General features: G+C 40.8%; 1 protein-coding gene across 5 annotated transcripts; it reads right to left on the bottom strand.

Annotated features, from left to right (window-relative positions):
* On the bottom strand, window positions 1-27,369 carry LOC102093448 (protein S100-A16-like). Of its 5 annotated transcripts, none has more exons than XR_010471568.1 (7): window positions 27,329-27,369; window positions 26,020-26,109; window positions 24,142-25,215; window positions 23,348-23,496; window positions 17,740-22,842; window positions 15,686-15,798; window positions 1-15,244 (listed from the first exon to the last, which is right to left on the bottom strand). XR_010471568.1 is itself a non-coding variant. In XM_005507808.3 (3 exons), exons 1-3 carry the CDS (start codon window positions 24,182-24,184, stop codon window positions 22,615-22,617), a joined length of 420 nt encoding a protein of 139 aa, XP_005507865.2. In that variant the 5' UTR covers window positions 24,185-24,288; the 3' UTR covers window positions 22,408-22,614. The 5 variants fall into 5 exon arrangements, 1 of the variants encoding a protein (XP_005507865.2); XR_010471569.1 differs by having other exon boundaries at window positions 26,020-26,055; window positions 27,329-27,347; XR_010471566.1 differs by lacking the exon at window positions 27,329-27,369 and having other exon boundaries at window positions 1-15,798; window positions 26,020-27,322.
* Between the last annotated feature and the right edge of the window lie 334 nt (window positions 27,370-27,703).

Here is a 27,703-nt window from a genome sequence, read left to right as displayed (position 1 = left end):
TATGCAGATATTTCTATTTGTGACGAGGCTAAAATAATACTTTTGCACTTTTTCTATGTCACACATATAGCTATCACTTACAGAAAAACAGAAAATCACTTCAGGAGTCAGTTTATAGAGGATTATTGCAGATCTCAGTATTTTAGACGTTGAAGATAGTGTATTATAGTAACTGAGAAAAAACTGAGCTTCTTGAGCACGTAGTTCCCTCTTGGTAAAAATGAGATGTATAGGTGACAGCTGAGATCTTCTTGATCTTGAAAATTACTTCATTTCTTGGTCTCCTAAAATGTAGGTCTGGTAATTCATGGGCTGTTCTGTATCACCTTTTTGCTCTGTTCTTCTTTCTATTTGCAATGTGACTGAATGGTGAGATGAATGGAGACAATTTTTGTATGATTGAGGGAAGTACAGAAAGTGCTTGGCTCGTATCCTGGTCTTATTCTGGAGTGACTTCTTCAGGAGTGACACAAGAATAACATTTCATATAGAAATCAATTTTTATATAAATTCTGAAGGAATCTAGATAGGGACAATCAAGATAATTAAATTTGTACAGCATGGATCTTCAAATGCACAGATTTTCCTAGAGATGGTGATAACACTTCTGCAAAGTACATCAAGTAAAAATTCTCCAAAATTACTTTCTTGTGACATTTCTAATAATTTTATCTTAATAAACATAAGTCCACTTTTTGACAGTCTTACCATATATAAAAATACACCCATATTGCATGTGGCCTTTAACCTCCAGGCTCTGGCTTCTTTTCTGTCTCTTGTCACTCTATCACTATTTTCTGGAGTTGTGGTTCAGTCTTCACAGACATGGCATGAGCAGGCCTTGTGAATGCAACTAGTTTTGAAACTGAAGAGAAAAAATTTAGCTACAAATATAAAAGGAAATTTAAAATGCTGTCCTGCCACAGTATCTAAACCAGGCTGCATTAATTATATCCAGTGTGGGGAAACATAATTTTAAAATTACATGCTTTACATGATGTCACAACAAAACATACTGTATTGGTTTTTGTATGCATCTATTGGAATTTTCTAACTCACTGAAAATAAATATAAATGATGTTTTCACAACACTAATGAAGATTTGATATCTTTGGCAATATGAAAGCTAGTTTTTTTTTTTCTTTCTCATTTGTCTCATAAATCTTGCTGAGGAAGATGTTGTTACTTCAATACATTGTTGATTTTTCTACCATTTTTTGGGTTCAGGATAATGAGTTACAAAAATGATATTGATCTCTTACTAGCAGGTAAACCTTCCACGACCTTGTATTTTCTTTGCCTTTCCCATACCCCCACCCCCTTTTGTTTGCTGCATTTGTTTTTCTAATACACCCTAGAGTAATCTTTTCGTACACAAAGGATTCAGTAGACTGAAGATAAAAAATCTGACAATTATATGTTGTATTGCAATAAATTTCTCTGTACAGGTCCTCCAAGTTCAAGTAAGCTCAATTACTCAGTTGTTCAATTATATTCTTATCTTTGTCTTGATGTTCCTTCACTGCCATTCTCTCTTGAATGAAGTCTAAGAAATAGTAAAATAAAAGAAGGGGTATTTTAATCCCAGCCTGCATGATAATCTCACTTTCATCTTCCATAGTGATTCTAGAACCTTACATTCTCTCCAAGACGGATGGAAATAATGCTATTCCTCTTGAAGATATTACCGAAGAACAAAACCTGTATTTTCACATGCAGTCATGAAGCATACACTTGCCTTGCTACCATATTTCCATTGGCAGAACTTCTGCCTTTTGTGTGGAATCCCAAAAGGGTTGAAGGACTTCATAGTGATAGAAAGGATGATTTTAAAAATACAAAAGCAGAAACAAAGCTCAAATATCTGCTACAAATAGCAAACAAACAAACAAACACAGTAACTTTCCAGGCATGATCTTGAAAACTGGAATTTCTTCTGTATTCATTTAACTTTTTTTTCCTGCCATCAGCAATCATTCATAAAATGAGTATTTTCCACAATCTTCAATTATTAGTAAGCAATAACATTCACCTATGTCTTATCCCTCTGAGTTTTCTGTATATTCTGAGTTAAGTAGAAACCTTCTTCAATGTAGGGAGTTGAGACAACCATAGATTTATAACAGTTTGATCACAGACAATGAAGACTATTTTTCTAAACTTCCCTCTTGCACTTAACCAAATCCATCACCGGCTTTATTTCTCCCCCCAAAGGCTAAGACACACATGCAAGTGTTGAAAAATAAAATTTAAAAAAAAAAAAAATATATATATATATATATAAAAATGTAATCTGTTTTCATTCTATCACTCACCTATGTTTCTCCTTCTAAAAGCCCAATATCAAGACCTTTGGTCAAGAACATGACCAAGTTCTTTCAACAGTATTTACCAACTGTTACTGATAAGAGGTAGGAAAGTTAAAAGTAATGACTGGGGGTTTTTGGAAACTTATTTGTCCCCTTTTTGTTTATAAGTCTCACTTTTTATCCTTCCTGATGAGACTTAAAAATAATGGACATCTCTAGAATTTCCTGTTTGTTTTTTTTTTTTCCTCTGGCAATATAAGTTTAAGCCTTTGGTGACAACATGGGAGAAAAAGATTGTTCTAATGCGCACTTAAAACAGATTCATCAAGAGAAAGCAATGCCCTTAGAGAAATCATTACTTGCAGAAACAAATCCACAAGCACTTTTAAGGACCTTTGCTGGAAAAAATTACATCATTTTAATATATCAGTCATTAGAAATAATCAGTATTATTGCCACTAAAAGGGAGCTCTGTATTCAGAAAAGACAAATCATTCCCACTAAAAAGGTATTGTTAAAACTAAAGAACAGCCAGGAAGTTTTGAAAGTAGCGTATGTGAGCAGAGACTTCCGAGACATATTTTAAAACTGAATGCATCATTTTCATGAAGTTAATTTATATGTTTTTACTAGATACATAGTAACGTTTGTCTGGCTAGATCCCTGTAAATTCCAATGATTTTTAAAGATGTTCTCATAAACACAGGATGCTACTAGCCCAGTACAATTTCACAATAAGAGCCAAAACATTTTGCTTGCATATGCTAAACTAAGTTTTGCTGTGTTCTCTTTTGTTATTAAATACTTTACATAGAGTTTACTTAAGCCATATTTTGCTTGTATTCATATTTGTTGTATCTTGATTGACATGCATGTTCCCTACAGAAATGAGAACGGAGATACAAAGTATTGCATATTAAATTCTTGATTGGTGAAGGGGGTGTTAGTAGTTAATAGTTTCAGCATTTGTACAACTTCTTGGATTGTAAGGATCAGTCCCATACATTTTTGTGAGCAACAAATCTTAAATGAAGTTGAATAATTTCTATAGGGGAAGAGTAGTCCAGATGTATGATGTTAGACAGGTACTTTCTTTATCTGTATTTTGATTATGTGAGTCCAATCATCAATGTTTTCTTTTTTTTTTTTTTTTTTTTTAAATACCTAAAGACAGGATAATTATACCAATCTTAGAATTTAGCAGGATTATACCAAAAATTCTATCAACTTTCTAGCACAATTTCTCTATACTATAAAGTATTTTTTCCAGTCCATTCCTTTACAGAAACAGTATCCCTCAAGGGTAGAATATTTTGATTACTATATAAAAATATACAGTGTTTGGTTTACATGCTCTCCATATCCTGAGGTAAATCTAAATCTAGTAAACTGGTTGAGTCAAGAGAAAAAAAAATATCAGTTTCCTGGCATTGATACAATACAAAAATACTGAATATGCCTTACAGGTTTAAAATTTACATCAACCTCCTTTTATCTTACAGAGGTATTTAAACTGTTATAAATTGTCACTTTGCATACAAATCAGTCCTGTAACAGATCTATTACAAACAAACACTGTACAAGATGCTTATGCATTGTAAACATGTAGATCTATAAAGTATTATCATCTGAATTTTCTTTCAGAATTTCATCTGTAGAGCACAAAGTTTTCTGATTTCTTAATTTGCCACTAGAGAAGTGAATATTCGCCAGTCCATGTGTTTGAAGCCATGATAGTACGTTGTGCTTATGACCCAAGAATGGCAGGCTACTATATTGATTCTCCGCACTATACCACTAATTAGGAAAATGAGATGAGACAGATTTAGGTGTTATGCTTCACAGCAGAAGAATTATTCAAAGCATTCAAATGAAAGATGCTCTCTTGACTTGTTCTTTCACTGGACCATATCTTGAGGTTACTCCTTGAGGCTGTTCTGTAAGCTGATGTATTCATTTAGATGGCTAGTCACACTTAAAAAGCCACTGAGATTGTAGAAACTTTATAGCCTGTATTCCAATGTGATATTGTTAAGGCTTAAATGCTGATTTTTAATGGTGTGTTTATAAGAGGCACAATTTTAAATACAAGATCTAATTAAATGAATGTCAAAGGGAGTCTTGCTTACAGAAAGTACTTTACGTAGAGGTACAATTAAAAGATTAAAAATATATTGCATTGCATTTCAAAAATTTTGTCATTAAACTAATGCCATTTATAAATAATTTCCATACTGTTGAATGTATATAATATCTCTTTTTAACAAGTATTAATGAAGCAATCTCTGGTAATGCAAATAATTTTATGCAAGCTGTTGAGTTAGAAGGTCAGCAAGGTATACTGAGCTAGCTCTCCCTTTGCTGCAATAGCAATTTTGTAATGAAACAAAACAATATTAATCTTAAAACTTGCTATTACTATGCTACTGTTGATATGTTGGGCAGCAGGGTGGGGAAAGAACAAAGAGACATTTAAACTAAGGGTGAGTTTATGAACACTCACAAATCATCAGTCCTGAGGTAGGCTTAGACTAATAGATTCAAATTAAAACCAAACAAAAAAAATAAATAAACCCCCACAAAAACAAACAAACAAACAAACAAACAAACAAAAAACCTTAATAAATATTTAAATATTCCAGACAAAGTTGTGTGGTTGTTAGGCACTTCAGTATCAGCTTGCAGTCCTGAAACCTCTGATCAGTGGTTACTTAGCCTGGATTTCTGATGATTCAAGCTGATTCAACTGAATGAGGTTTTAGGCTCAGCTCACCCCAAGCAGACAAGAAACTGTGGAGGAAAACATAATCAAAACCATTCCCCTGCCTCCTCTTCCAGTACCTTACTTTCAGTGCATACCTTCCTTATAGGGTGGAATAGTTTTAATTATAGCCACGGCTACCACAGTATGGTAAACAAGGCTCATTCCGTACTGTAAGACACAACCCCATACCATAACCTAACCATGCTATGGACTGTTCCACATAAGAGTTTAACCTATCTCCCACCCAAAATATTGCATGCACATATATTTAATCAGAATTTCTTTTGCACATGCATTTGAAACCTTGTGCTCAAATGTTCTGGAACTCCAGCTGTTCTGAGTGTACTGGGTTTCTGTCCTGGTTTTGTTAAAAACAATACAAGTTTCTCTTTTAGTGAATTTTCCTTTCAACTGAAGTCTTAGTAACTGCACTTTTCTAAAGTAGGATACATGTTTTCGTAGGCATAGGAATGGAATGCAAGGTTACTGATAAGGATGCACATCCCATAAGTGAGAGGGGCAAGGAGGAGCGAACTGAACAGGTGACTAAAACTGACCAACTAAGTATTTCATCCCATTCATGTGATACTTCATATAAAAGTAGGAGATCACAAGGATCTCATTCCCTTTTTCTTTTCTTCGACCATGGTTGACATCTGGGAAGGACCCTGCCTACTGTCCCTGCAAATCTGAGGCCTAGTGACAGACTGAATCCAGTTCCGGTTTGCTGTATAGTCCAGCCCAGGACTTCTGGGCTTGCTCTGCTGCTGGAGCAGTTCTGATCTTTGACGGGGAATTCAAGATCGGTTTTGTATATTTTGTATTATTTTCTCTATTTTATTAGTAGCATTAGTAAAACATTTCCATTTTTTTCCAACTCTTTCTCCTTTTGTCCTTCTTTGCCTTCCTATCACCTGTACTTAGTGGAGAGGGGCGACTAAGGGGGATTGGAGGGGAGAGGGGCTTAACAAAGCATCTGCAACAGTTTATTGTCGCCCTACAATCAAACCTTGACAGTTTCACTTCACGATTCCCACCTCCTCTGTTCAATTATTCACTTAACCTAATGATATAATCATAAAATGGTTTGGGTTGAAAGACACCTTTAAAGACCATCTACTCCAAGCTCCATGCTATGGACAGGGATATTGTTCACTAGACCGAGGTGCACAAAGCCGCATCCAACATGACTTTGAACACTTCCAGTGATGGGGCATCCACATTGTCTCTGGGTAACCTGGTTCAGTGCCTCACCACCCTTATTGTAAAAAAATTCCTCCTTATGTCCAACATAAACCTACACTCTTTCAGTTTAAAACCACTGTTCCTTGTCCTGTCACTACAAGCCTTGGTAAAAATATCTGTCCCCTTCTTTCTTGTAAGACCCCTTTGTACATTACAAGGCCACAACAACCCCAGATCTCTCAGCCTTCACAGGAGAGGTGCTCCAGTGCCTTCTCTGGACTTGCTCCAGCATGTCCTTCTTGTACTGGGAATACCAGAGCTGTAGGAAGTACTCCAGGTTGCAAGGAGTACTCCAGGTGAGAGGAGAGGGGCAGAATCATCTCACTTGACCTGCTGCTGGCCACACTTTTTTTTATGCAGCCCAGGATACAACTGCCTTTCTGTGCTGAAAGATCATTTGCCAGCTCATATCCAGGACTTTCCACTTGTCCTTGTTGTAATTCATATGGTTCATAAATATGGTTCATGTCCTAACAACTGTCAAGAATCACTGTTGAACACCATTCTTTGGTCTACATATAAGAAAAAACACATGTGAAATATACATCACTCTACTTGAAGAAAACAAGTTCCCAGGATCTTAAAGCCTCACACGGAGTGACTCATTAAATCTCATGTGGGGTAGTAAGTAAGCATGATGATTCTTGCAGAAGTTGCTGAGTGTCTCCTTTGTCTTATATGTGCAAACAATATTCTCACTCCAATAGATTAAATGTGCTAATGAATGATTGGTCTGAACAGAGTGAACATCCTTCATCCTCATGATGACAAGATTTTTCAGCAATAAAGTTATTTCTCTGGTAAAATGAAGGAGAGAACTGTGAATACCGAGCCCAGAAAACAAAGAAGAATGAGGAACATTATCTTACCAGACAAGTAAACAGACAAATGCCTATCAAATAACAAATCAAAGTAAGAGGTGACAAGAAAAACATCAAGAATACAAAAGAACATGTCTGTAAGGGAATGAGCATCAGATAGGTAAGTACAGCTTTAGAAAAATTGCAGAGGACTGAAAAGGTCAGTAAGGGCATATACAATAAGGGACTTATGAAATTGAAATCTAGAAAAAAAAAAAGGTGGGCTGGAACAAATTGTGCCTTTAGCTTCAGAAGGTAAACTGTTGAGCAATAAAGACAGTCGTAACAAAAGTTATGTTTGGTGTGAAGTTACTGAAAGTAAATTATGGACATCTCTTTATTGCACTGTTGGATGAAGTCCTCTACAAGTCTTGCCTTACGGTCCTATTCCTCTTATTCAGACTGTCTGTGGCAGTTTCAACAATAATTTTTAACCCAAAATTGAATTTTGTAATTACTTTGCATTGTGTCCACTTTTATTGCACTTTTCAATGCTTGGCAGCTTTCCTGAGACTATATTTGTCCACCTGCTACATGTTCAGCTGTTGAAATATTTTAGCTGTGTATTTTTCTTGATCTCCTCAGTGTCGGCTCCCGATTTAGATTTGTTCTTTCATATTGAGTTATTTGATTTCTTCTCTGCTAAGATTTGTCTTATTCCAGTGGGGCTGTGATTGGTATAAGTGAATTTTTAACTTCCTCTAGAATGACTTGTCCTTTAATTCATAGGTTATAGTTTAGAACTTCAAAATAAAAGGGAACATTTATAAAGCATCTGATACCTGCAAAGGGTAGCATTTGTGTTGAAAACGAAGACTCTTTTAACCTTCATGTGTGATCATATCCTATAAGTTTTCCCTTCAGCTGTCATTTGAGATCTTGTGCCTGTTTTCCAAGGCTGTATTATATAAAATCTGAAAAGATGACCTGGTCTGTATTTCTATTAGAAAATGAAAATTCTGTGTTGTCACACATGGTTGCTGCAATCACATGTGCTCATAGGGGAGAAACATAATGAAAATAAATAAATAGAACTTCAAAACTCAGTAACTCATAAAATAAGTCACTAAATAAAAGGATTTATTGAAAAATATAAAGAAAAAAAAAAAAAGCCAATTATTTTTCCTATGTCCCCTTTAACTTCAGTATAAAATGCGTAAATGAACCCATAAACCTTAGATCTGTGGAAGTTGTACTCTGTATTGTGTTTGTAGGATCAGTTCAATTTCAAACAGGCAAGTATTTCTCAAAGATATTTCCAAGTCAGTAAAAGAATAAGAATTGCTCATCAGAATAAATTGCTGGCTGGACTAAGGCTTTTTAAGAAGCCATTTGGATTATGCTTTGTTTGTGTGTTTGTTTACTTGCTTTTAAGGAGGAAAAGAAGGCCAATTATTTCAAGGTATTTCAGTGGCCTCAGTGCTTAGCTATTAATAATACTCTTATTAGATATTAATATGTACTGTTATTAGATATCAATACTTACTGTTATTAGATATTAATAATATGTCCTAAGTGACACACATCTGTATGATCAAGTGAAGATAGTGCTCTGGGTTTCCTCTTGCACTGTGAGCCAACTCTGCTGTGCAAAGACAGTTGCCCGACTTCCATGCAACAATACACCAAATGTTGTATAACTTAGTGTGTAGGAGAATGGGTGTAGTGAGTGGTGACTGTGGATACTGAGCTGTGTAGACATGCTCCAAAAAGACCAGGAGCTAAGTCGCGTTTTTCTTTCCCACTTATTTCTTATTGTATACAATGGCTGTTGTTTCATTCTGTTTATGCAGGCAGCTGTTACTTTCTAGGAACAAGAAATATAAAAGCAAGAAGGAAAGGAGACCTCAGTATCTTGCCGATAAGGAAGCTACGGGTCCTAGATGAGAAAGCAAGGGTTCAAGTGCAAACAAAGGGACTTCCAAGTATCCGGACTGAATGGCTGGAAGGGCTTGGGAGTTCAGGAAGCGTAATGAGATCTGCCAGGAAAAGAGTTCCAGTGGTCCTTCTGCCCAACTCATTTTCTTTTATTGAGACCCTAAGACTATCCAGAGAATCAGGCTACTAAAAGTGTTCTCACTATCACCGTTGTGATTTTTAATTGCAAGGTGTCACTCAGCATGTATTGTCTTGAGCGTAATTAAAGCTGTCTTCTCAAAAGTCTGAGTGGCCCTAGCCACAAGGAAGGGACTTCTGCATAAAAAGCATAAGAGTATTGATTTCTGAAGATTATTTAAATGTCGTATGGGTATAAACATAGTCCCTTGTTTCAAATTGTATACAACTAATAAGGTTATGTCAGTCTCAGTGAGCTGATGAGTGTGGAAATTTAATACATAGTTCAGGTGTAAAAAATGCATCAGAAATCCTTGTGCACACCTTGGCCAATGATTTATATTAACACATTCAGATTTGCCCAGGGCTTCCTCAAATGTTTCTTCCAATTGAAAAAAAAAAAAAAAAAAAAAAAAGCTTAGAATTGAAAAGTCACCATGTTATTAAAAAAAAGTAGTTTAAATCCATTCTTGACTGCTCACTTAGGGACAGAATTATGAAAACAGCAGATTTTCTATTAAAATATTTATAGAATGGACTAGTAGCTTTCTAGAGGAAGTTCCCTTCTTATTCTGTTTGGGAATGGTAACAAGTGGGCTTGAAGGAACACTTAACCTTTAAAATAAGGAAATTAAAATTCTTTACCACATGCTGGTAAATGCTAAAGCTGAAGTTTCCTGTGTTAATTCACATAATGATAATGCTATGCAGAATATTTCTCATAAACTCCAAAGTTATTTTTCTACAATACACATTCACCCATATTGAAAAGACACCTGAAATGATGTCTGCTCACTATACTAATGAAAAAGAAACAAACATTCTAGCACAAAATATTCATAAAAGATGAACCGTGTTTCAAACACAATTCCCTTTGTGAAAGGAGAAACATTTAGGTAATTTGTCATGCATTTTTTGTGTGCTTGTTTGTCTCATCAGAATACACGTGAACAGATTCCTTAATGAGCCACATTTTTTTTATTTAGATAATGTTTGTGCAGAGTTTTGAACATGTGAAGTGCTACATAAGTGCTCAGTATTATTCAGCTCAATCCTCAGTCATTAATCATATAGAACTCCCAATAGACTGCTATTATTTGATTCCTGATGTAGCCTATTCTTCTACAAGATAAGAAGACATAATTTCAAAATAATTTCTCATGCAATACTATGACTTAAGTCTGTTAAATTGTAACCACAGTAGAAGGAAACAGAATATCAAACTGAACTCCCCATCGTCAAAAAAAGAAAAAAGGGACAAGGATATTTTCTGAGGAGCTTTACAGTTATGATTAAGAATCCAGAGTACACATATAGGTCACAAGTTCAAATTCAGTCCAGGTCACTAATGGCTGAAAATCATTACCAGCTGAAAGTTATTTACTTCACCATATGAAAATATGTTAGTGTTCTGAGCTTATAGAGAACAGACAACTGTGTACATAACACCACCATTGTACTAGGTACTACTTTTCTTTTGGAAAGCAAAGCACTCCTGCTCCAAACTGACATAAATTAAGTTCTGAATTACAGCCTCCTAGCTAAAGTTAGTGCAGAGTCTTGGAGGTGAAACACCAAACAGACAATGAGAAATTAATTGTTCAATGTCAAGGGAAAATTTATCACAGAATCACAGAATGTTAGGGATTGGAAGGAACCTCAAAATAAAAAATACTACATATTTGTTTCTAAAAATAATAGAATTTACTCCTACAGGCAAGGGAAGTAGTTACAGTACCATTTCTGACCTCCATATTGCCCTTATTTAAACCAGTGGCAAACCTGCTACAATCAGAAAAGGAGGAATGGTAAAGAAAAGAGAAAAAAAAAAAAAAAAAAAAGACTGCTCATGAAGAAATATTAAAATAGCAGTAGATAAGGGTTTTTTTCAGTATCTAGCAAAATGTACAGTGCCTCCTGTTCTGAAATCTCACAAAATTTGTCTTCTGCTAATCAGTCATCCTGTTTTTTCAGCATCAGTTCATTATGATGAACGTTTTTGTATTTGTTATAGAAAGAGACTTAGGAAGTTCTTACGATGGATCTTTGTGAAGGAACAAGTTTGAGAAATGGTTTCTGAGCATAAAACAAGGATTAAAACAAACTGAAAGAATAAGTAGCAATAAATCAGCAATAGTATGTGCTAGTCAAGATTTTAAATGAGCTTTATAAAATCAAGGAAGTTTCAATTATGTATGGAATTTACTACTTAAGTTCTATGCAATTAACTACTCGAGTACTACTTACCTGCTATTAAAGTCAGTTAAGGTCACAGGAAGGAGATGTTGTTCAGAGTACTGTGTGAGGATTTGTGCTCCTGAATTCATTTACATCCAATGCAGTGAACAGAGAGCAATGAAATAACAACATTTGCTAACATTACAGAATTACATAAAAAAAATAATTTTTTTGTCAAAAGAGCTGCATGATAATTTCACAAAACTCAGAGACCAGGTGACTGAATGAAATTCAATGTGAAATAATACACGGAGTAAAACAAATAGAACTGTTCAGCACTGATAGAAAAAACATTCAGAATTATTAGGAGAGGAGGTGGAAAAAAAAAAAAAAGGAGAAAACATCATTTGGCTACTGTGTAAATATTTTGAACCTGAGCATTTTCGATCTTCTGATTATGATAATTAGCACAGCATAAAGGAAAAGATATAATGAAAAACAACAAAGGTAAGCAAAGGTTTTAGTCTGCTATAGAAGGACAAACTCAATCAACTAGGAACTTGAAAATGTGAAAACTATGTGGAAGATAACAATGTAGCTTTATATCATAATTAATGAGTCACAGAAAAAATAAAAACACTTCATTGTCTTCCACAATATATGAATTGTCATCAGATGAAATAATCAGATACTAGTTTAAAGCGCACAGAAGAAAATATATTTTCATGCAACATATAATCAAATGTAGCACTTCTGAGCACTGCTCAGAATGTCATGCATGTTAACAGTCGTGATGGGTCAAATAAGCAATTAGACAACTTCATGAGCAAAAAGTGTATCAAAAGTTATTAAACACAGAGATACTAGTTCTATTCAGGAATTCTGTACTGCAGACTGATGGAAGCTAGAACTTACCCAAGAAATTGTCTTAATATAGAAAGTTATCCTCCTATAAGGAATTCATAGGTTTGATTCCAGGTGAAAAAGAAGCTCAGGTAATAATATGTTTTATAATATTTCTGTAAAAATTGTATAGTAGTGTAAAATGGAACAGAATGGAACAGAAAGGAGCTTACTTTACTCTAGAGTAAGGAATAAGCTTTTGGGGTTTGGGTAGGTTGTTTGTTTTTTGTTTTTGTTTTTTTTGCAGATGTGTTTTTGTTTTGTTTTATTTTCATTTAGTTTGGTTTGATTTGGTTTTTTTTAGCTTACCTGGAATAAGCATTGTTTTCACAGTAATATACATAAAGACCTCACAGCTTTACTTCAAAATAAATTTTATATTAGTCTTGGGACTACTTGGTGAAATATAAGCTTAAGAGAGTTGATACTTTCCTATAAGGTGCCAAAATCAAAATGCTGGAGTGAGATCAAAGCGCAGGCAGGAATCTTAGCACAGTGATTCCACAGCACATGGGAAAGACAATAAGACCCCATTTCCAGAAGTGCACACTAACAATGACCACTTGACTTCTCTTGAAATCTGTATTTACTCCATGACTCAAGCATATCATCAGATATCACAGTGGGGAAAAAAATGAATTTAAAATATTCTCATTTTTATTCCGGAAAGCTGATGCTCAAGCTCCCTTCTTCCCATTTTACATCACACAATAGTCTAAACTTGCTTCTCTTTTTCCCTGGGCAATTTGTAAATGCCAGTCCTCAAATTGCACTTGTGGTTGTGCTTCAGTGGTTTTAAAAACTCTTACTTTCATCTGTTGCCATTTCACATGGTCAGTCCTCAATGGGAGATTATTTTATACTCCATTACCTTCAAGTTGAACTTTGACTGAAATACAGCTATTATGAAAACCTACTCAAAGTCACAAATTTTCCTATCGTTTAAAAGAAGTGAATGCGTTTTTACATCCTTGGTTCTTTCTCTGGCCCTGTTGGTTTACATGACCTTAGACTCTCACAATCCATAATGACATCGCAGGTAAAATGAAAAAGTATTTTATTTTAAATTGGATTCAATTGAACTATGTCTGCAGCTACTTCAGATAACAGTATGACCTAATGATTTCAGCTTGATTTTAAGAGTTATTTTAAAGTAAGTTTTTTTGATTAAATTGTTTAAAGCCACCAGGATTTGAGCTCCTAGCCTGGCAATCTAACAAGCCATAAAATGTCCTGTTCTTTGGTGACATTCTGCAGAATGATGCCACCTTTTTCACAGAGATGCTCAATTGAATTTGAACTAAAAGCCATAGGCAGTAGGGAGAAAAAGGGCTGTTTGAAAAGGTTCACTTACTGATAGTCTTTTAAAAAGTTATTTATACTTTGAAGCCTGAAAAGGCTTCTTAGTAAATTAGAATCCAAATAGTCTTGAAAATCAGAGCTAGGATATTTAAATGCTATTTCACCATAACACTAGGTCTTTGGGCTAACTTATGTTAAAATAGACAGAAAAACAGTCAGAGAAGATCTGTATTTCTTTTCATTTCCAGATTGGACTTTTGCACTGGGATCACACATCTCTTGTCCTTTCTGAAATACCAAAAAGACAGAAGTCTCAGCTTATTTTAGCTAAAAGGGAAGATGCATTGGAGACATCCTCAGTGTAAAAAGAAGGAAAGTGCTCATGCAAACCAATTTTTGATATGACCACCAATCAGTTTTTGAGTGTGTTTTTCTCAGTCACACTCTCTGAACTGGGATGGAAATCTTCAGGTGAAGAGCAACTTTACCAAACATACCCTTTCAGTCATCATTAAAACTGGAAGGTAGATACAACAGGTGGATCTTCCTGGGGAGGTGGAGGTAAGGGAAGTCATAAAATTGCCTAATTTAGGGCATGTGTTTGCACCCGTGTTAAGAATGACTCATTAATTTAAAAGAAATGTTAGTGAAGATTTAGGATACCTGGATTTCACTTATTTCTTTATAAAATCAAAGAATTAAACATCAACAAATGGAAAATATTTCTAAGTCCAGTTCCAGAACAGTCTGTCCAGGTGATTTCGTATTATCACTTTATTCTGTGACATAAAAGAAAAGGAAGAAAGCCTTGAATCCAGATCACTCACATTGTGGAATGATAATCTAAACTATCTAGTGAAGGAAAAAGGAAATATCAGCGCTAATTTTCTGAATATAGCCCTTCTAGCTTATGAAACAAATGCTGAAATACATCTACATATTTTTCTACAAAAACAGAATACTTTCTTTATACCATTGAGAAAAAATGTAGAGATGACAGAACTTCTGATCTAAAAACAATATTTTTGTGTGATTTTCTTCTGATGGCTGCAGAGATAGAACCAAAATTAGATTAAAACAAAACATTCAGGCTTACTTATCACCCACTATTCCCTGTAGCTGTATGAATGATTGGCACCGTGCTTTCATTCCCAGGACCACCACATCAATCATGTAAGAAAACACTCTGGTCAGCAGTGCATATGGTCATCATATGTTCAATGCTGTTTTCTTTTTTCACTTAAAAACACCTCTAAATAAAAAAAAAAATAATCACATTATTTTTCATTAATCCTTACCATGTTTTCCTATCATATTAAGGGAGCACATTTCACAGTTTTTGTTAAATAGATGCAGTTCGATCTGAAACAAACTATGTCAGCATTTTATGATACACTGCATAAATCAAGTGTCAAGAATAAGACTGGTCGTGTTTAGTCTGTGCTTAGGTAGGACATTGTGACCCCAGCTTTGCTTGCATGCCATCCAAGTAGCGCCTCCAGTGGAGCTGACAGTCTTTCTATATGTGTCTGCAGGTATCCAAACCTGGTGGTTCTGTATTAATGGCATACTATGCCTCTGGGTAGGCTTGAGGGTTCTGCATACTCCAGAAATTTCATATTCATTCCCTGGGATCATAGGAAAGACAACTGATGATAACCAAAAATTACAGCACAGCAATTTCTTTTCTTCTACTAACATAAAATAAAATCTCGGTTAACAACGATAAATTCATATTGCTGTGTATTTTATGAAAACAAAAGAACCCCCTCCAAATCTTGTACAGTAAAACTGTGAAAATTTGATATTCCAGAAACAACTGGAGAGACTCAAACAGTGGTGAAAGGTTAATACAACTAATGCAGCATTTCCAGAGAAGATGAATGTGAGGCTTATTGAAATGGAAGATTAAGTTGCTTTTCCTTTTGATATTATTTTTTCACAAAAAACATGTTTTGTTACCTGCTGCATTAAAACTTTTAGACATCTAACACTGAAACACTTAGGAGCTCATACACTAACAGCATTCTACTTGCAAATCAGAGCACACACAAGAGGACTTGACTTACATATTAAACTGGCAGTTCTTTCCATTCTCTATTTAATGAACGCAGCCACTTCATTTATAATTCTTCATCCTAATTTTATTATGTGAGCTTGCACAGGCCACACAGAACACTGCCTGCAAGAAGACGTGGATGAGTCACACACAATTATTTTCGAAAGATCAACACTTAGACACTATTCGATTTTTGGTGTATATGAATCAAATCATTTCAAAGGAGCTTGAGAAAGAAAAAAAAATAATATTATTCTAAGAAAGATTTAATTCAACACTATTTGCTGTCCTTGTTAATCAGGAAAGCTTACCACACCAAACTATTTTGTTATCTGTTAGGAAAAAGTTTTTAAGTACTCCATTAAAATTTCATATTACTCTTTTTTTTTTTATTTCCTTCGTAAATTTTTGTGCAACTCTGGATATGGTCAGAGCCACCATTTATTTGCTCAGGACTCAGTGTAGAACTGATTTTACTTTAAACATATTAGCATGTACAAATGAAATAGCTTCATACAAATGAAATGACAATGACCACTACCACAGATCTTGGTGGTATGAGGAGTCACAAAAAGAGAAGCTGAATCTAGTCTGCAGCTTGGAGTCATGCACTTTTTCAAAAAAAAGAAATGCTCAATATTCTACTTTTGTAATACTAACAGTAGTAGCTACTTAATGTAAAGATTCTTGACTGTAAAAGCAGCCTCATCACCAGTATGTCTTCATTTTTGCCACGATCAGTGTTTTAAATACAGAATCTTTTCCCTGCCAAATCCCAAAGAATAATTTAAGTAAGTTCTCATTCAGCCTAGGTCTTTCCAGTTCCCTTCGTACATGCCTTTCCACTGTCTCTAACACTGATATGAACTAAACAGCCACAGCTTGGGGAATTTTAATTAATTTAATTTCTTGTCAATTAAAACCAACTTCTAATCATTGATCTGGGTATTGGGGAGAGAGGACACCCAACAAAAAATATGGACTTTTTTTCCCTTTTTAGTCTCAATTTCTATCATGTTTGACATGGGCTACACACCATATATCCTAATTCATTTGGTAAAGCAAGAGGCAGCACAGGAGGTCGGGTATGCATTGCTTATTATCTGCTCCTCCATGCTTCTCACTGGTTCTGTTCCACTGCTTTGGGCTTCTTCATTTTCCACTGCTCTGGCATGTGTTACCCACAGGCCACAGTGCCTCAGGGTGTCCTGCCCTGACACCTACTCGCACAGAGCCAGAGTCTCTCAGAAGTGTCCCTATCCCAGCATGGGTCAAGTCTGTCCAAGACAGTATCTCCAGCCATGCACCTAGTTGTCTCCTTATCAGCATATTTTCTGCCATGTCTCTCCAAGAGGCATGTCTTTCCCTCTGTGTGTCCCCAACAGCATCCAGAGCATTGTCAGCCCCTTGGGTCTGCTGCTCTGCCTTAAAAATCTGTGAGCTGAGGTGTCACAGGGTCCTCTGTCAGAGTGCAGTTTTGACAGGTGATGAGCTGCTCACACGAGTGTCAGACTGGGCTAGGACCAGCAGAAGGCACTTCATGGCCTCCACACAGATCACCTCGGCAGCCCCCTGCTTCCAACACCCTGCAGTTCATGCTCAGTAAGGTCATATATGACTCTGAATGCTTGTCACATTAAAGTTACATGCCATAGCACACATCAAGACAGTACAAAAGTCCATTCATCTCTCTAAATCTACTGCCTTATTTACCATCCTATAAAATGAAGATACTGGTGTTTTTGAATCTTCCAGATGTTTTTTTGAATTCACTATTCAACTAGCTGTCATCTATTCAGATGGCAGTCGTATATGAAACTAGGACAGAGACATTTCTTTCTGCAGGTAGCTTTAACTGTCAATCAATCAAAGCTAATCACATTAATGAAATTCATAAATGAAGCTAAAGCAGAATGAAGAACAAACACCCTCTAGCAAAACCAATAAACAATATTTTTAAAGCTACCATAAAAACACAAGCTGAGAAAAACAAAGGCAAAATTGAGCTTGGAAAAGTCATCTGAAAAAAACAAATCTGAAATGCTGGCATTTAACATGACATACCTTTGAGAAGCTGTAATGATTGCAAGAGGCCATGGATTGATGATGGAACTGAACATAGGGGTAGAACACCCTGAACCAGAAACGTAACAGTCACTTTTAGACACTCTTACACAAGGTGGGCACTGTGCTGCAAAAAGATACAGCTGAATTTGAAGCCATTCTGAATGCTGCTGGATAGAAGAGACTGTCAGAGTGCTACAAGGGCTGATATAGAAAGACAGCAAGATAAAATTCAAAGATCATCTCTGAAGAGGGATTAGGGTAAGAAGGGATATATGTGCTTGTTTATTTGTTTATTTTAAAGAGAAGTAAGCCTGTAGTAAAAGTTCTGCAAGAAAAATAATGGAAACCTTTTACCTGGATGTTGGCTTAAAAAATAGTGTTGAGAAACATTAGATTTACAATACAAACCCTTCCTCACTGATTACTGACAGATTACCAGTTGGTTGCTCAAGTGCCAAGATAAGCACTTGTATCTAAATTTCTTTGCCTTTATTTTTATATTTCTCTTCTCTGCTAACATCTGAGCTTCAAAGAAAGAAACTTTAAGAACAAGAATGTAGAGATCTCTTCATATGTTTTCATTATCTTATATAGTGGAAAACAATCAATACTAACAAGCGATCAGGTACAAGGATTTGTTTAGTAAAAATAATCCAAGTTAAATTTTAGGCAGGTACAGAAGTTATTATACTCTGTGGACCAAATCCCAAGAACTCTGTGGCACTATTTTGGCTGATCATTGTGTGGCTGGCCTCAGCCTCTCTGATGTGGAATTGTATTAGAACAGCACAAAGGCTAGTGCTGACAGCACAAGAACGTTGAAAGAGAAACAGCATAAAAAATATCAGCCCTTCCTAGTTTAGCAAACATTAGCAGTAAATCTTTAACTGAAATGGACTTCTGCCAAGACATCTCAGCTGAAACCAGTACTTGAAAATGTAATTTTAATACTGCATTAAACTCAGGAATCTGAAACTGCTTAGTGCAGGTGTACTGGTTGCTCCTGTTAGTGCTAACATTTCTCAATACCTGCCATACCATGGCATCTGCAATGGTACAGTTCTTTCCTGTTCCAGAGAGGAAACTTTTCTAGTGTCTTCAGTATCAGTGTTGTAACTGTACCCTTTCATTAAGCACAATTTACTGCACATCATCTACAAGGTGAAAATGGTCATCAGATCAAATCTAACCTGACAATGGAGTATTTTACAAAACCATTTCATGACTGCAGTCAAATAATATCTAATAAAAAGGGAGGTGGATGATGTCTGAATATTGCTATATTTCTTGCCTTCTCTGTGTGAGGATGCCACTACCCTTTGGAAGCTTCAACAGATTGCAGCACTTACTGCTATTAAAAATTTACTCACAAAAAAAATTAATAGATCTGTTTTCACTTGGTCAGTGCTTGCTAATTTAAAAGTGATGTTACAAAGTTCTGAACTCCAGGGAAAGTGTAAGTCTTGACACTGCCTGAATCTCTGAGAAAGCCAGAGATTATAGTCTCCGCTTTCACCTTTTCTGGCCAAGCACAATTTTTATAAAAGCTAGTCACTACTTCTTTCTTGTTTCTTTGATGCTATGATAAACACATAAAAGGTGTTTGAAACCAGCTTTTTTTCCTAATAAGTAGAAGGCTGCAGCATCAAGCATTAGTATTTCTCTGATAACAATTCACAGTTGAAACCTTCTGTGCATAAAAGTCTCTTCTCTTTAGTGACCAATGACAGAACCTGAGGGAATGGCAGGAAGATGTGCCAGGGGGTGTTTAGATTGAACATTAGGAAAAGGTTCTTCCCCCAGAGGGTGGTGCAGCACTGGAACAGGCTCCCCAGGGAGGTGTCACGGCCCCAAGCCTGACAGTGTTCAAGAAGAGACTGGACAAGCCCTCAGACACGTGGTGTGAACTGTGGGGTTGTCCTGTGCAGGGACAGGAGATGGACTCAATGATCCTTGTGGGTCCCTTCCAACTCAGGACATTCTGTGATTTTATGATTCTATGATATTTTGTGAAAAAAAGCATGGAAGAGAATAAAGTTCAAAAAAGCAGATGCATTTTGAAATGCAAGATTCTCTACTCGCTGAAAGCAGCCAGAGTAGTACTTATTCCAGTACAAAAGGGACTGATTAATCTTTAGCCCACAGAGATCTGAAAGACAGGATAAAAAATGGAAAAGGGAGAAAATAAGGAAAAGGAAATTTAAAAATATGTTGTTTCCACCCTGTCTGATAGGAAGAGTGAAGAAATGAAATTTAATTGGAATCTTTGTATCAATTGTGATGCACAAAGCAGAAGTCTATGCATCACCACCTAAAGTTCCTACTTTCTCATCTGCTTCAGACTCAAGTCCAAAGGATAAATTGCTCTTCACAGACAGTTCGTGACAGTTACCTGAACTTTAGTAATTTGTTGTCTTGTGCCACATATGCAGCTCCTATAAGGGTTTCTACACGGAGAAAACTGAGACTACTACTCCTACTGCTGACCTAGCTGGCACAGGCCATCCAGACCATGCAGGACCGCTCTTCAGGCCCAAAGAGTGTGGGAGTCAGTGAGGCAGGTGTGAAGTTGCTGAAGTGAATGAAAGGAGGGGACTAGAGTCCTGATTTTGGGAAATGGCCACTGGTAGGAGACTAGGAGATACTAATGAAAAATAAACAAAATGGTTGGGGATCCAGCTTTGTACAGATGAGAGTATGTGAAGTAAAGAGGAAGTAAAGGGGTTTAGGATCAAGGTTCAGTCTGGGGACATGGAATTTGGTAGGAAATGCAAAAACTGGAAAGTTTGAATTTGGAGCATAGGGATGCATGATATCTGTAAATTATGCTAACACTGAGCCACCTTATAGTAAACATGCAAATATCAACATTTATCATCTAAAATAGACAACTCAGTGATCAATCTTTAGAAAAGAGGGAATGAAAAAATCTAAATCCATTCAAAGGATCCTAAACTTGCATCAGAAGGTCTCTCTTACTGTCATTCATCAGACTTGCTCTCTCTCAAGAGACTGTACAGGAATCAGACTGTATATTTTCTCTTTTTTAGTGGACTATGTTGGATTTAATAGTCAATATTTCCTTTGAAGTCTTTCAAAAGATCTGGACCAGTTTAACTTTTCATCCTCAACATTTATTTTACTTTGTCCTTAAGTAGGAAGCAGTCTAGCCAGCCTCTTATTAGAATAGAAGGTTCTTTCCCTTTCAGAGATAAGTAAATCTCTCTTTGTTGTAGCAGTTTTTATCATTGAGAAGTTAATAGAGTAATAAACAACTCTTTGCTTCAATTAAGTGCTAAAACTGTGACCTCCATCCTCCTCTTTCAGTAATTACTTGGCATTCTGCAGTGGTGAAGCAACAGTTCATTGAACCTCACGTTCTACACATTTTTCGTTTACTTTAAATATATACATAATACAAACAGCTGAAGACTTACTGCATGCAGTTTATAATTGGATTTTCATTGAGACCAGACAAACAGAATTGAAATTACTTAGGAGTGATTGATCCCTAACATCTTCCTTTTAGGTATGTTGTAAAACTTGCTTATATCCTCACTATAAATGAAAGATTGAATAATCAGAGGCATGTTCTTACTGTTGATCAAAATGGGGATGACAGACTAGAAGAAACATATTACAGAGTCAGCTTGTAGACTGACAAGGCTCTGTTGTGACACAGTGTGAAAACTTCAAAACATTATTTCTGAGTTTGAGTCAGACGTGGCTTTGTTTATGATTAGATCTACTATAGAAGATAGATGTTAGGTATAAAAAAAGTTACAATAAGTTTTTCACTGAAAGGACCCTCACCACAACCAGTCAATAACGCAGATAGAAATGGAAAATCATTATTTGTCCCTTTTCTATATTCAGTGGGGAAAAGTGGGAAATAACAGACTCAGGACAGACGGCAGAAGTAAAGGGCTCGGGGGAGGTGGGAGGGGTCTCCAGGGGGCGGAGCTTACACGAGGCACCGCCTCCCGCCTTATATAGGGCGAAAGCGCACGCGCTCCAGTCAACGGCCACGCCCCCCAGGCGGGTTTCGGTCAGGTATGCTCGTCCCGCCCCCGCTTGGCCCCGCGCCCTGGGTGGGGCCTGGAGGCCGCTGGGGGTTCCTGCGGGGCTGGGTGGGGAGTCACTGTGGGGCAGGCCCCGCCCACCCCCTCAGGCCCCGCCCGGGCTGCAAACCGCCGCCCTACTTTTATTTTAAAATGATCGTTTTCCTCAAATACCTTGATTTATCCCCCAAACTGCTTCCCCCCTCAAGTCTCTGTGGTTCCTTCCTGCAGGAAGCGCCTTTTTTATTATTATTCGCTACATTTTCCACATTTTTATACATTTTCCGTGTCTGTGGAGCCACGGCCTCCCGCAGGCCCCGCCCGCAGTCGCAGCCCCCACCCACTCCCGCAGGCCCCGCCGTTTCAATCCCCATGTCTCACTAAACCACACAAAACCTCTCAGTTTTTTCATTCAAAACCAACACAAAATCCCACTTTTCTCCCCCAATCCCCCCCCACATTGACGCCAAACAAAAATCCCCATTTACACACCTGCAATACCCAGTACTGCTTTTATCTTGCCCTTAAAAATGATCATTTTCCTCAAATCCCTTGATTTACCCCCCCAACCGTTCGCCACCCTCAAGTCTCTGCGGTTCCTTCCTGCAGGAATCGTATTTTTTATTCTTATTAGCTACATTTCACATATTTGAAGGGTTTTTAAGACATTCATCACCTCCAGCAGACCCCAGGGAGGGGAACGGTGACACACCCGTGGGTCCCCATCCCCACACCCCCCCACAATTTGGGGTGGTAAATGCCACAATTGGGGCACTCGCCAGCCTGGAGTGTCCCTGGGTGTCCTGTGGGCTCACAGCACCTCAGGGTTTGCGTCAGCGACATCGGGGACATTGATGTGGGGTGAGTCCCCGGTGAAGGCGGGGGGCGGGGGTGCAGGGGAGGCCCCGAAGCGGCGCTGGCGCAGGACGTGGCACAGCCAGGCCACCAGCTGCCAGTACTCATCAAAGGAGATGCGCCGGTCCCCATTGGCGTCCAGCTGCGCAAAGATGGCGGCCACAGCCTGGGGCTGCGCCGTGTCCTGGGGACATGGGGACATTGGGGACAGCACGGCCTGGGGCTGCACCATGTCACGGGGACATGGGGAAATTGGGGGCAGTGTGGGGACAGCATGGCCTGGGGCTGCACCATGTCATGGGGACATTGGGGACAGCATGGCCTGGGGCTGCACCATGTCACATGGACATGGGGACAGCATGGGGACAGCACGGCCTGGGGCTGCGCCACATCCTGGGGACATTGGGGACAGCATGGGGACAGCATGACCTGTGGGAACACTGTGGGGCCATGGGAACATGGAGACAGATTGGAGGGACACCATGGAGACATAGAGACACACTGGGGACACCATAGGGACAACCCAGCTACATGAGAGGACATGGGGACAGTGCAGGGGGAGGTGGTGGTTCCACCTGTGGCTTTGTCCCCTACCTGGGCAGGAGGACATGGGGCTGGGGCCATGGGGACCCTGGGGTCATGGAGCCATGGGGACACTGGGAACATGGGGACACCATGGTGCCACTCACTGTGAGCTGGTGGCCCAGCTCGATCCGCAGGAGGCGCTGGAAGGCTGGGGGGTCCAGGCTGGGCTCCCCTCCCCCCGGCGGGGGCCGCGCATACTGGTAGAAGGTCTCAACCAGTGCTGCCAACCCCTGCTCCAGAGGGGAGGGCCCCCCTGGGGACAGAGACAGGGGGGTCACTAGGGATAGGGGACAGGGACACAGAGACACCAGGGACAGGGTATGCAGGACACGGTGACATGAATGGGGGGAACACCAAGGATAGGGGATGGGGACGGGGGGATGCCAGGTATAGGGGACAGGAGAGAGGGACAGGTGGCACCAGGGACGGGGGTGCACCAGGGACAAGGGTACAGCCCAGGGACACCAGTGACACATCCCAGTCTCTCCCAGTACCCCGTGCCCCATCCCAGTGCCCCCCACAATGCCACATCCCTGTCACTCCCAGTTTCCCCAGTCCCCCCATAACCCCATCCCAGTCCCACCCAGTGCCCCCAGCCCCTCATTCCTGCTTCCCCCATTCTCTCACACTCCCATATCCCAGTCCCTCCCAGTATCCCCAGTTCCACATCTCTAACCCCCCAGTACTCCCAGTCCCCCCACACTCCCATCCCAGTCCCTCCAGTTCCCCCAACCCAGTCCCTCCTAGTCCCGCCCAGTCCCCTACAACTCCACCCCAATCCCTCCCAGTCCCCTCAATCCCACATCCCAGCGCCCCCAACACCCCCCCCCCAGCCCCTCCACATCTCCTCCCGGTCCCTCCCAGTTCCCCCTAACCCCCTCCCAGTACACCCAGTTACCGCTGGGCTCTGGGGCACTGTCAGCCCCCTGGCTCTGCCCCATTGTCCGACACTCCCAGTCACCCCAGTAACACCCACTCACTAGGGACCCTGCGGTCCCCAAGGGCGCCCCAGGGTCACTGGACTAGGTCACATGACCGCAGCTATTCCTGTCACCTCCTGGATGCCTGAGTCCCATAACCTCCCCTGTGACACCGGCCTCTGGGACGGCTGGGTTCTCTCCCACCCCAATGCGCCCAAATCCCCTGGAAATCACCCCAAAAACTGCCCGACAAGTGCACCTGTTGTTAATTAGTGACGCTAATTTGTGGCTAACTACAGAGATTTCAGGACATTTTGTCCCTCTAGCCAGCAGACGCTTTGAAAACTCCACATTTTTGACCCCGAGATTGCCCGGTTTGGGGCTTTTTCCCCTCAAATCAGAACCAGCATCACTCAGGTTTGTTCTGTTTTATTTTTTTATTAATATTGCAATATTTTGCCCCAAACCTCAAAATTTCACCTCAAAACAGATTGTTTTCTACAATGACCCAACTCAACCCCAACCCCAAACTGTGACATTTGGCCCCAAAACTCCTTATTTTGCCCCGAAACTCATAATTTCATCCCAAATTGCAACATTTCACTCCAAAATTCAGCATTTTGCCTCAAAGTGCATCAGCTCAGCCAATGACCCAGCTCAGAGGCCCCAAATTGAGACATTTTGCCTAAAAATTGGGAGATTTTTCTACAAAATTGGGACATTTTGCCCCCAAATTGAAACATTTTACCTCAAAATTGTGATGTTTCACCCCAAAACTGGAACACTTTTGCCCTAAAATCATAACATTTCACTCTAAAACTACTCACCTTGCCCAACGACCCAGCTCTGTGACCACCAAATTGCAACATTCTGCCCCAAATTTGTGACATTTTGCCCCAAAACTTCTCATCTTGCCCAATGACCCAGTTGAGAGACCCCAAATTGGGACATTTTGCTCCAAAAATGGGACATTTTTCCCCAAAATTGGGACATTTCACTGGTTGTCCCCTCAAGATGTCCCTGTCCCCACAGTTGTCCCTCGTTGTCACCCCCTGCAGAGGGAGATGGGGCTGAGTGACACCCTGGGGACCCCAAAATCACCTATTTTCACCCGAAATGCTGCATGTGTCAGGACAGTGCCATCGGGGACAGTTGGGTGTCACTGTCCCCAGGGGGGGACACTGTCCCCGGGTGTGTCCCTTGTCCTCTGCCTCCGGTTCTTACGTGGGTGGCCACAGGTGACAGCCCACGCCTTTGGGGGAGGGGGTGCCCCATGTCCCCAACCCCCATAACCCAACCCCCCTGTCCCACCCCCCCCATGTCCTCCCCAGTGTCCCCAAATCCCCCATCCCTGTATCACCAACATCCCTGTTCCCATGTCCCCAAACCCCATCCCAGTGTCCACAACCTCACAATGTCCCCCCAATCTCCCCAACCCATGTCCCTGTATCCCCAACCCCACATGCCCCCAACCCCCACAGTGTCCCGTGTTCCCCCCCATGTCCCCAAACTCCCAACTCAAAGTCCCCCAAGTCCCCACCCTTGTTCCCCCCGCCACTGTCTGCAAACTCCCCATGTTCCCAACCCCTGTCCCAATGTCCCCAATCTCCCCGTGTCACCAACTCGCCCGTCCCAATGTACCCAACCTCCCCGGAGTGTCCTCAACCCCATGTTCCCAACCTGTCCCATGTCCCCAGTGCAACCCATGTCCCCAACCCCCCCTCTCCCTGTCTCCCCAACTACCCCTGTCCCCAAACCCCCAGTGTCCCTGTGTTCCCAACCCCCAGCCATGTGTTCCCCCCTCCCCCATCCCCAGAGAGGACCCAGGCATTCGGCTGCCCCAGTTCCCTCAGTACCTCCCAGTGTTGCTCTGGGCAGAGCCTCTGCTGGACCTGCAGGGGGAGCGGAGGCGGTTCCTATAGAGTGGGACCTATAGGGGCTGGATCCTACCGAGTGAGATATATATGGGCTGGTTCTATAGGGGTAGGGCTTCGAGGGGCTGTTTCCTATAGGGCAAAGTCTACAGAGGCTGGGTCTATAGGATGAGATCTATAGGGGCTGGTTCTATAGAGGGCAGAGTCTATAGGGTGAGACGTACTGGAATATGGTTCCTACAGGGTGAGATCTATAGGGAGCTGGTTCCTATGGGGTGGGATCTATAAGGGCCGAGGCTGTGGGTCCCTACAGGGCAGTTGGAGGCAGTCCCCTATAGGGGCTGTAGGGGTTGGTGTGTGCCGGGGTCACCTCCAAGGGGTGCCCCGGCCGTAGGTCACCCCAATGCTCTGCCCAGGCCCCTACAGGGCGGCACACAGAGCAGTGCCGCCCACAGGGGGCACAGGGCCTATGGACACCTACAGACATCCTATAGATATCCCTATAGATGCCCAGATGCCTACGCTATCCTATACCCACCCCCCCCCGCCAGAGCCCCATGTGCCCCTATAGCCCCCATATGTCCCAACCCCCCATATGCCTCTATATGCCTCCACATACCCCCATAAACCTCCCATACCCCCATATGACCCATATAACCCCCCACAGCCCTCCAGACACCCCCTATACCACCCTGTATGTCCCATATACCCCCTCTACCCCCCATACATCCCATATACCACTCCAGACCCGCCCATATGTCACATTTACCCCCATGTTTCTCTCCAGACACCCCCCATACCCCCTAGGCACCCCTATAACCCACATACGTCCCAGCCGCCCCCATACGCCCCTATATGCCCCCCATACCTCCACAGACCCACCCATATGACCTATATAACCCCCGCAGCCCTCCAGATACCCCCTATACCACTCTACATGTCCCATATATCCCCTCTAGACACCCCTATAGCTCCCATATACCCCTCCAGACACCCCCTGTATGTCCCATTTACCCCCATGTTTCTCTCCAAACACCCCCTATACCCCCCTAGGCACCCCTCTAGCCCCCATATGTCCCATATACCCCTCCAGACACCCCCTATATGTCCCATATATCCCTCCAAACCCCCACATACCCCTCCAAACCCCCCTATAGCCCCCATAGCCCTCCAGACAGCCCCATACGCTCCCCACGCCGCTATATACGCCCCATATACCCCTCCAGGACCCTCTGTACCCCTCTGTACGCCCCCTCCAGATCCCTACACAACCCGCCCCTCTCTCCCTCACCTCCCTCTGCGGCTGCCCATCATGGCGGCCGCCGCGTGGCCTCCTGGAAACGCCCCCTCGGTCCCCAGCTGCCGTCTCCCATTGGCTGCCGGCCCGCCAGTGCCCGCGGCGATTGGCGGGAAGCGGCTCGGGGCGGGGAGGGTGGGGGTGCTGGCGGAAGGAGTCATCTAGTCCAACCTCCCTGGCATAAGCAGATTCCTCTACAGCAAATCCGGGTGTGTCTTGCGCTGTGGGCTGCCGAGCTGCACGCAGTGCTGCAGGGGGGGGTCTCACCAGAGCGGAGCAGAGGGGCAGGGTCACCTCCCTCTACCTGCTGGCCACGCTCCTTTTGGTGCAGCCCAGGTTACAATTGGTCTTGGGGGCTGCCAGAGCACA

The sequence above is a fragment of the Columba livia genome, chromosome 1 (genome assembly GCF_036013475.1).
Source record: "Columba livia isolate bColLiv1 breed racing homer chromosome 1, bColLiv1.pat.W.v2, whole genome shotgun sequence".
NCBI classification, from domain to species: Eukaryota; Metazoa; Chordata; class Aves; order Columbiformes; family Columbidae; genus Columba; species Columba livia.
This window is presented reverse-complemented; position numbering and strand designations above follow the sequence as displayed.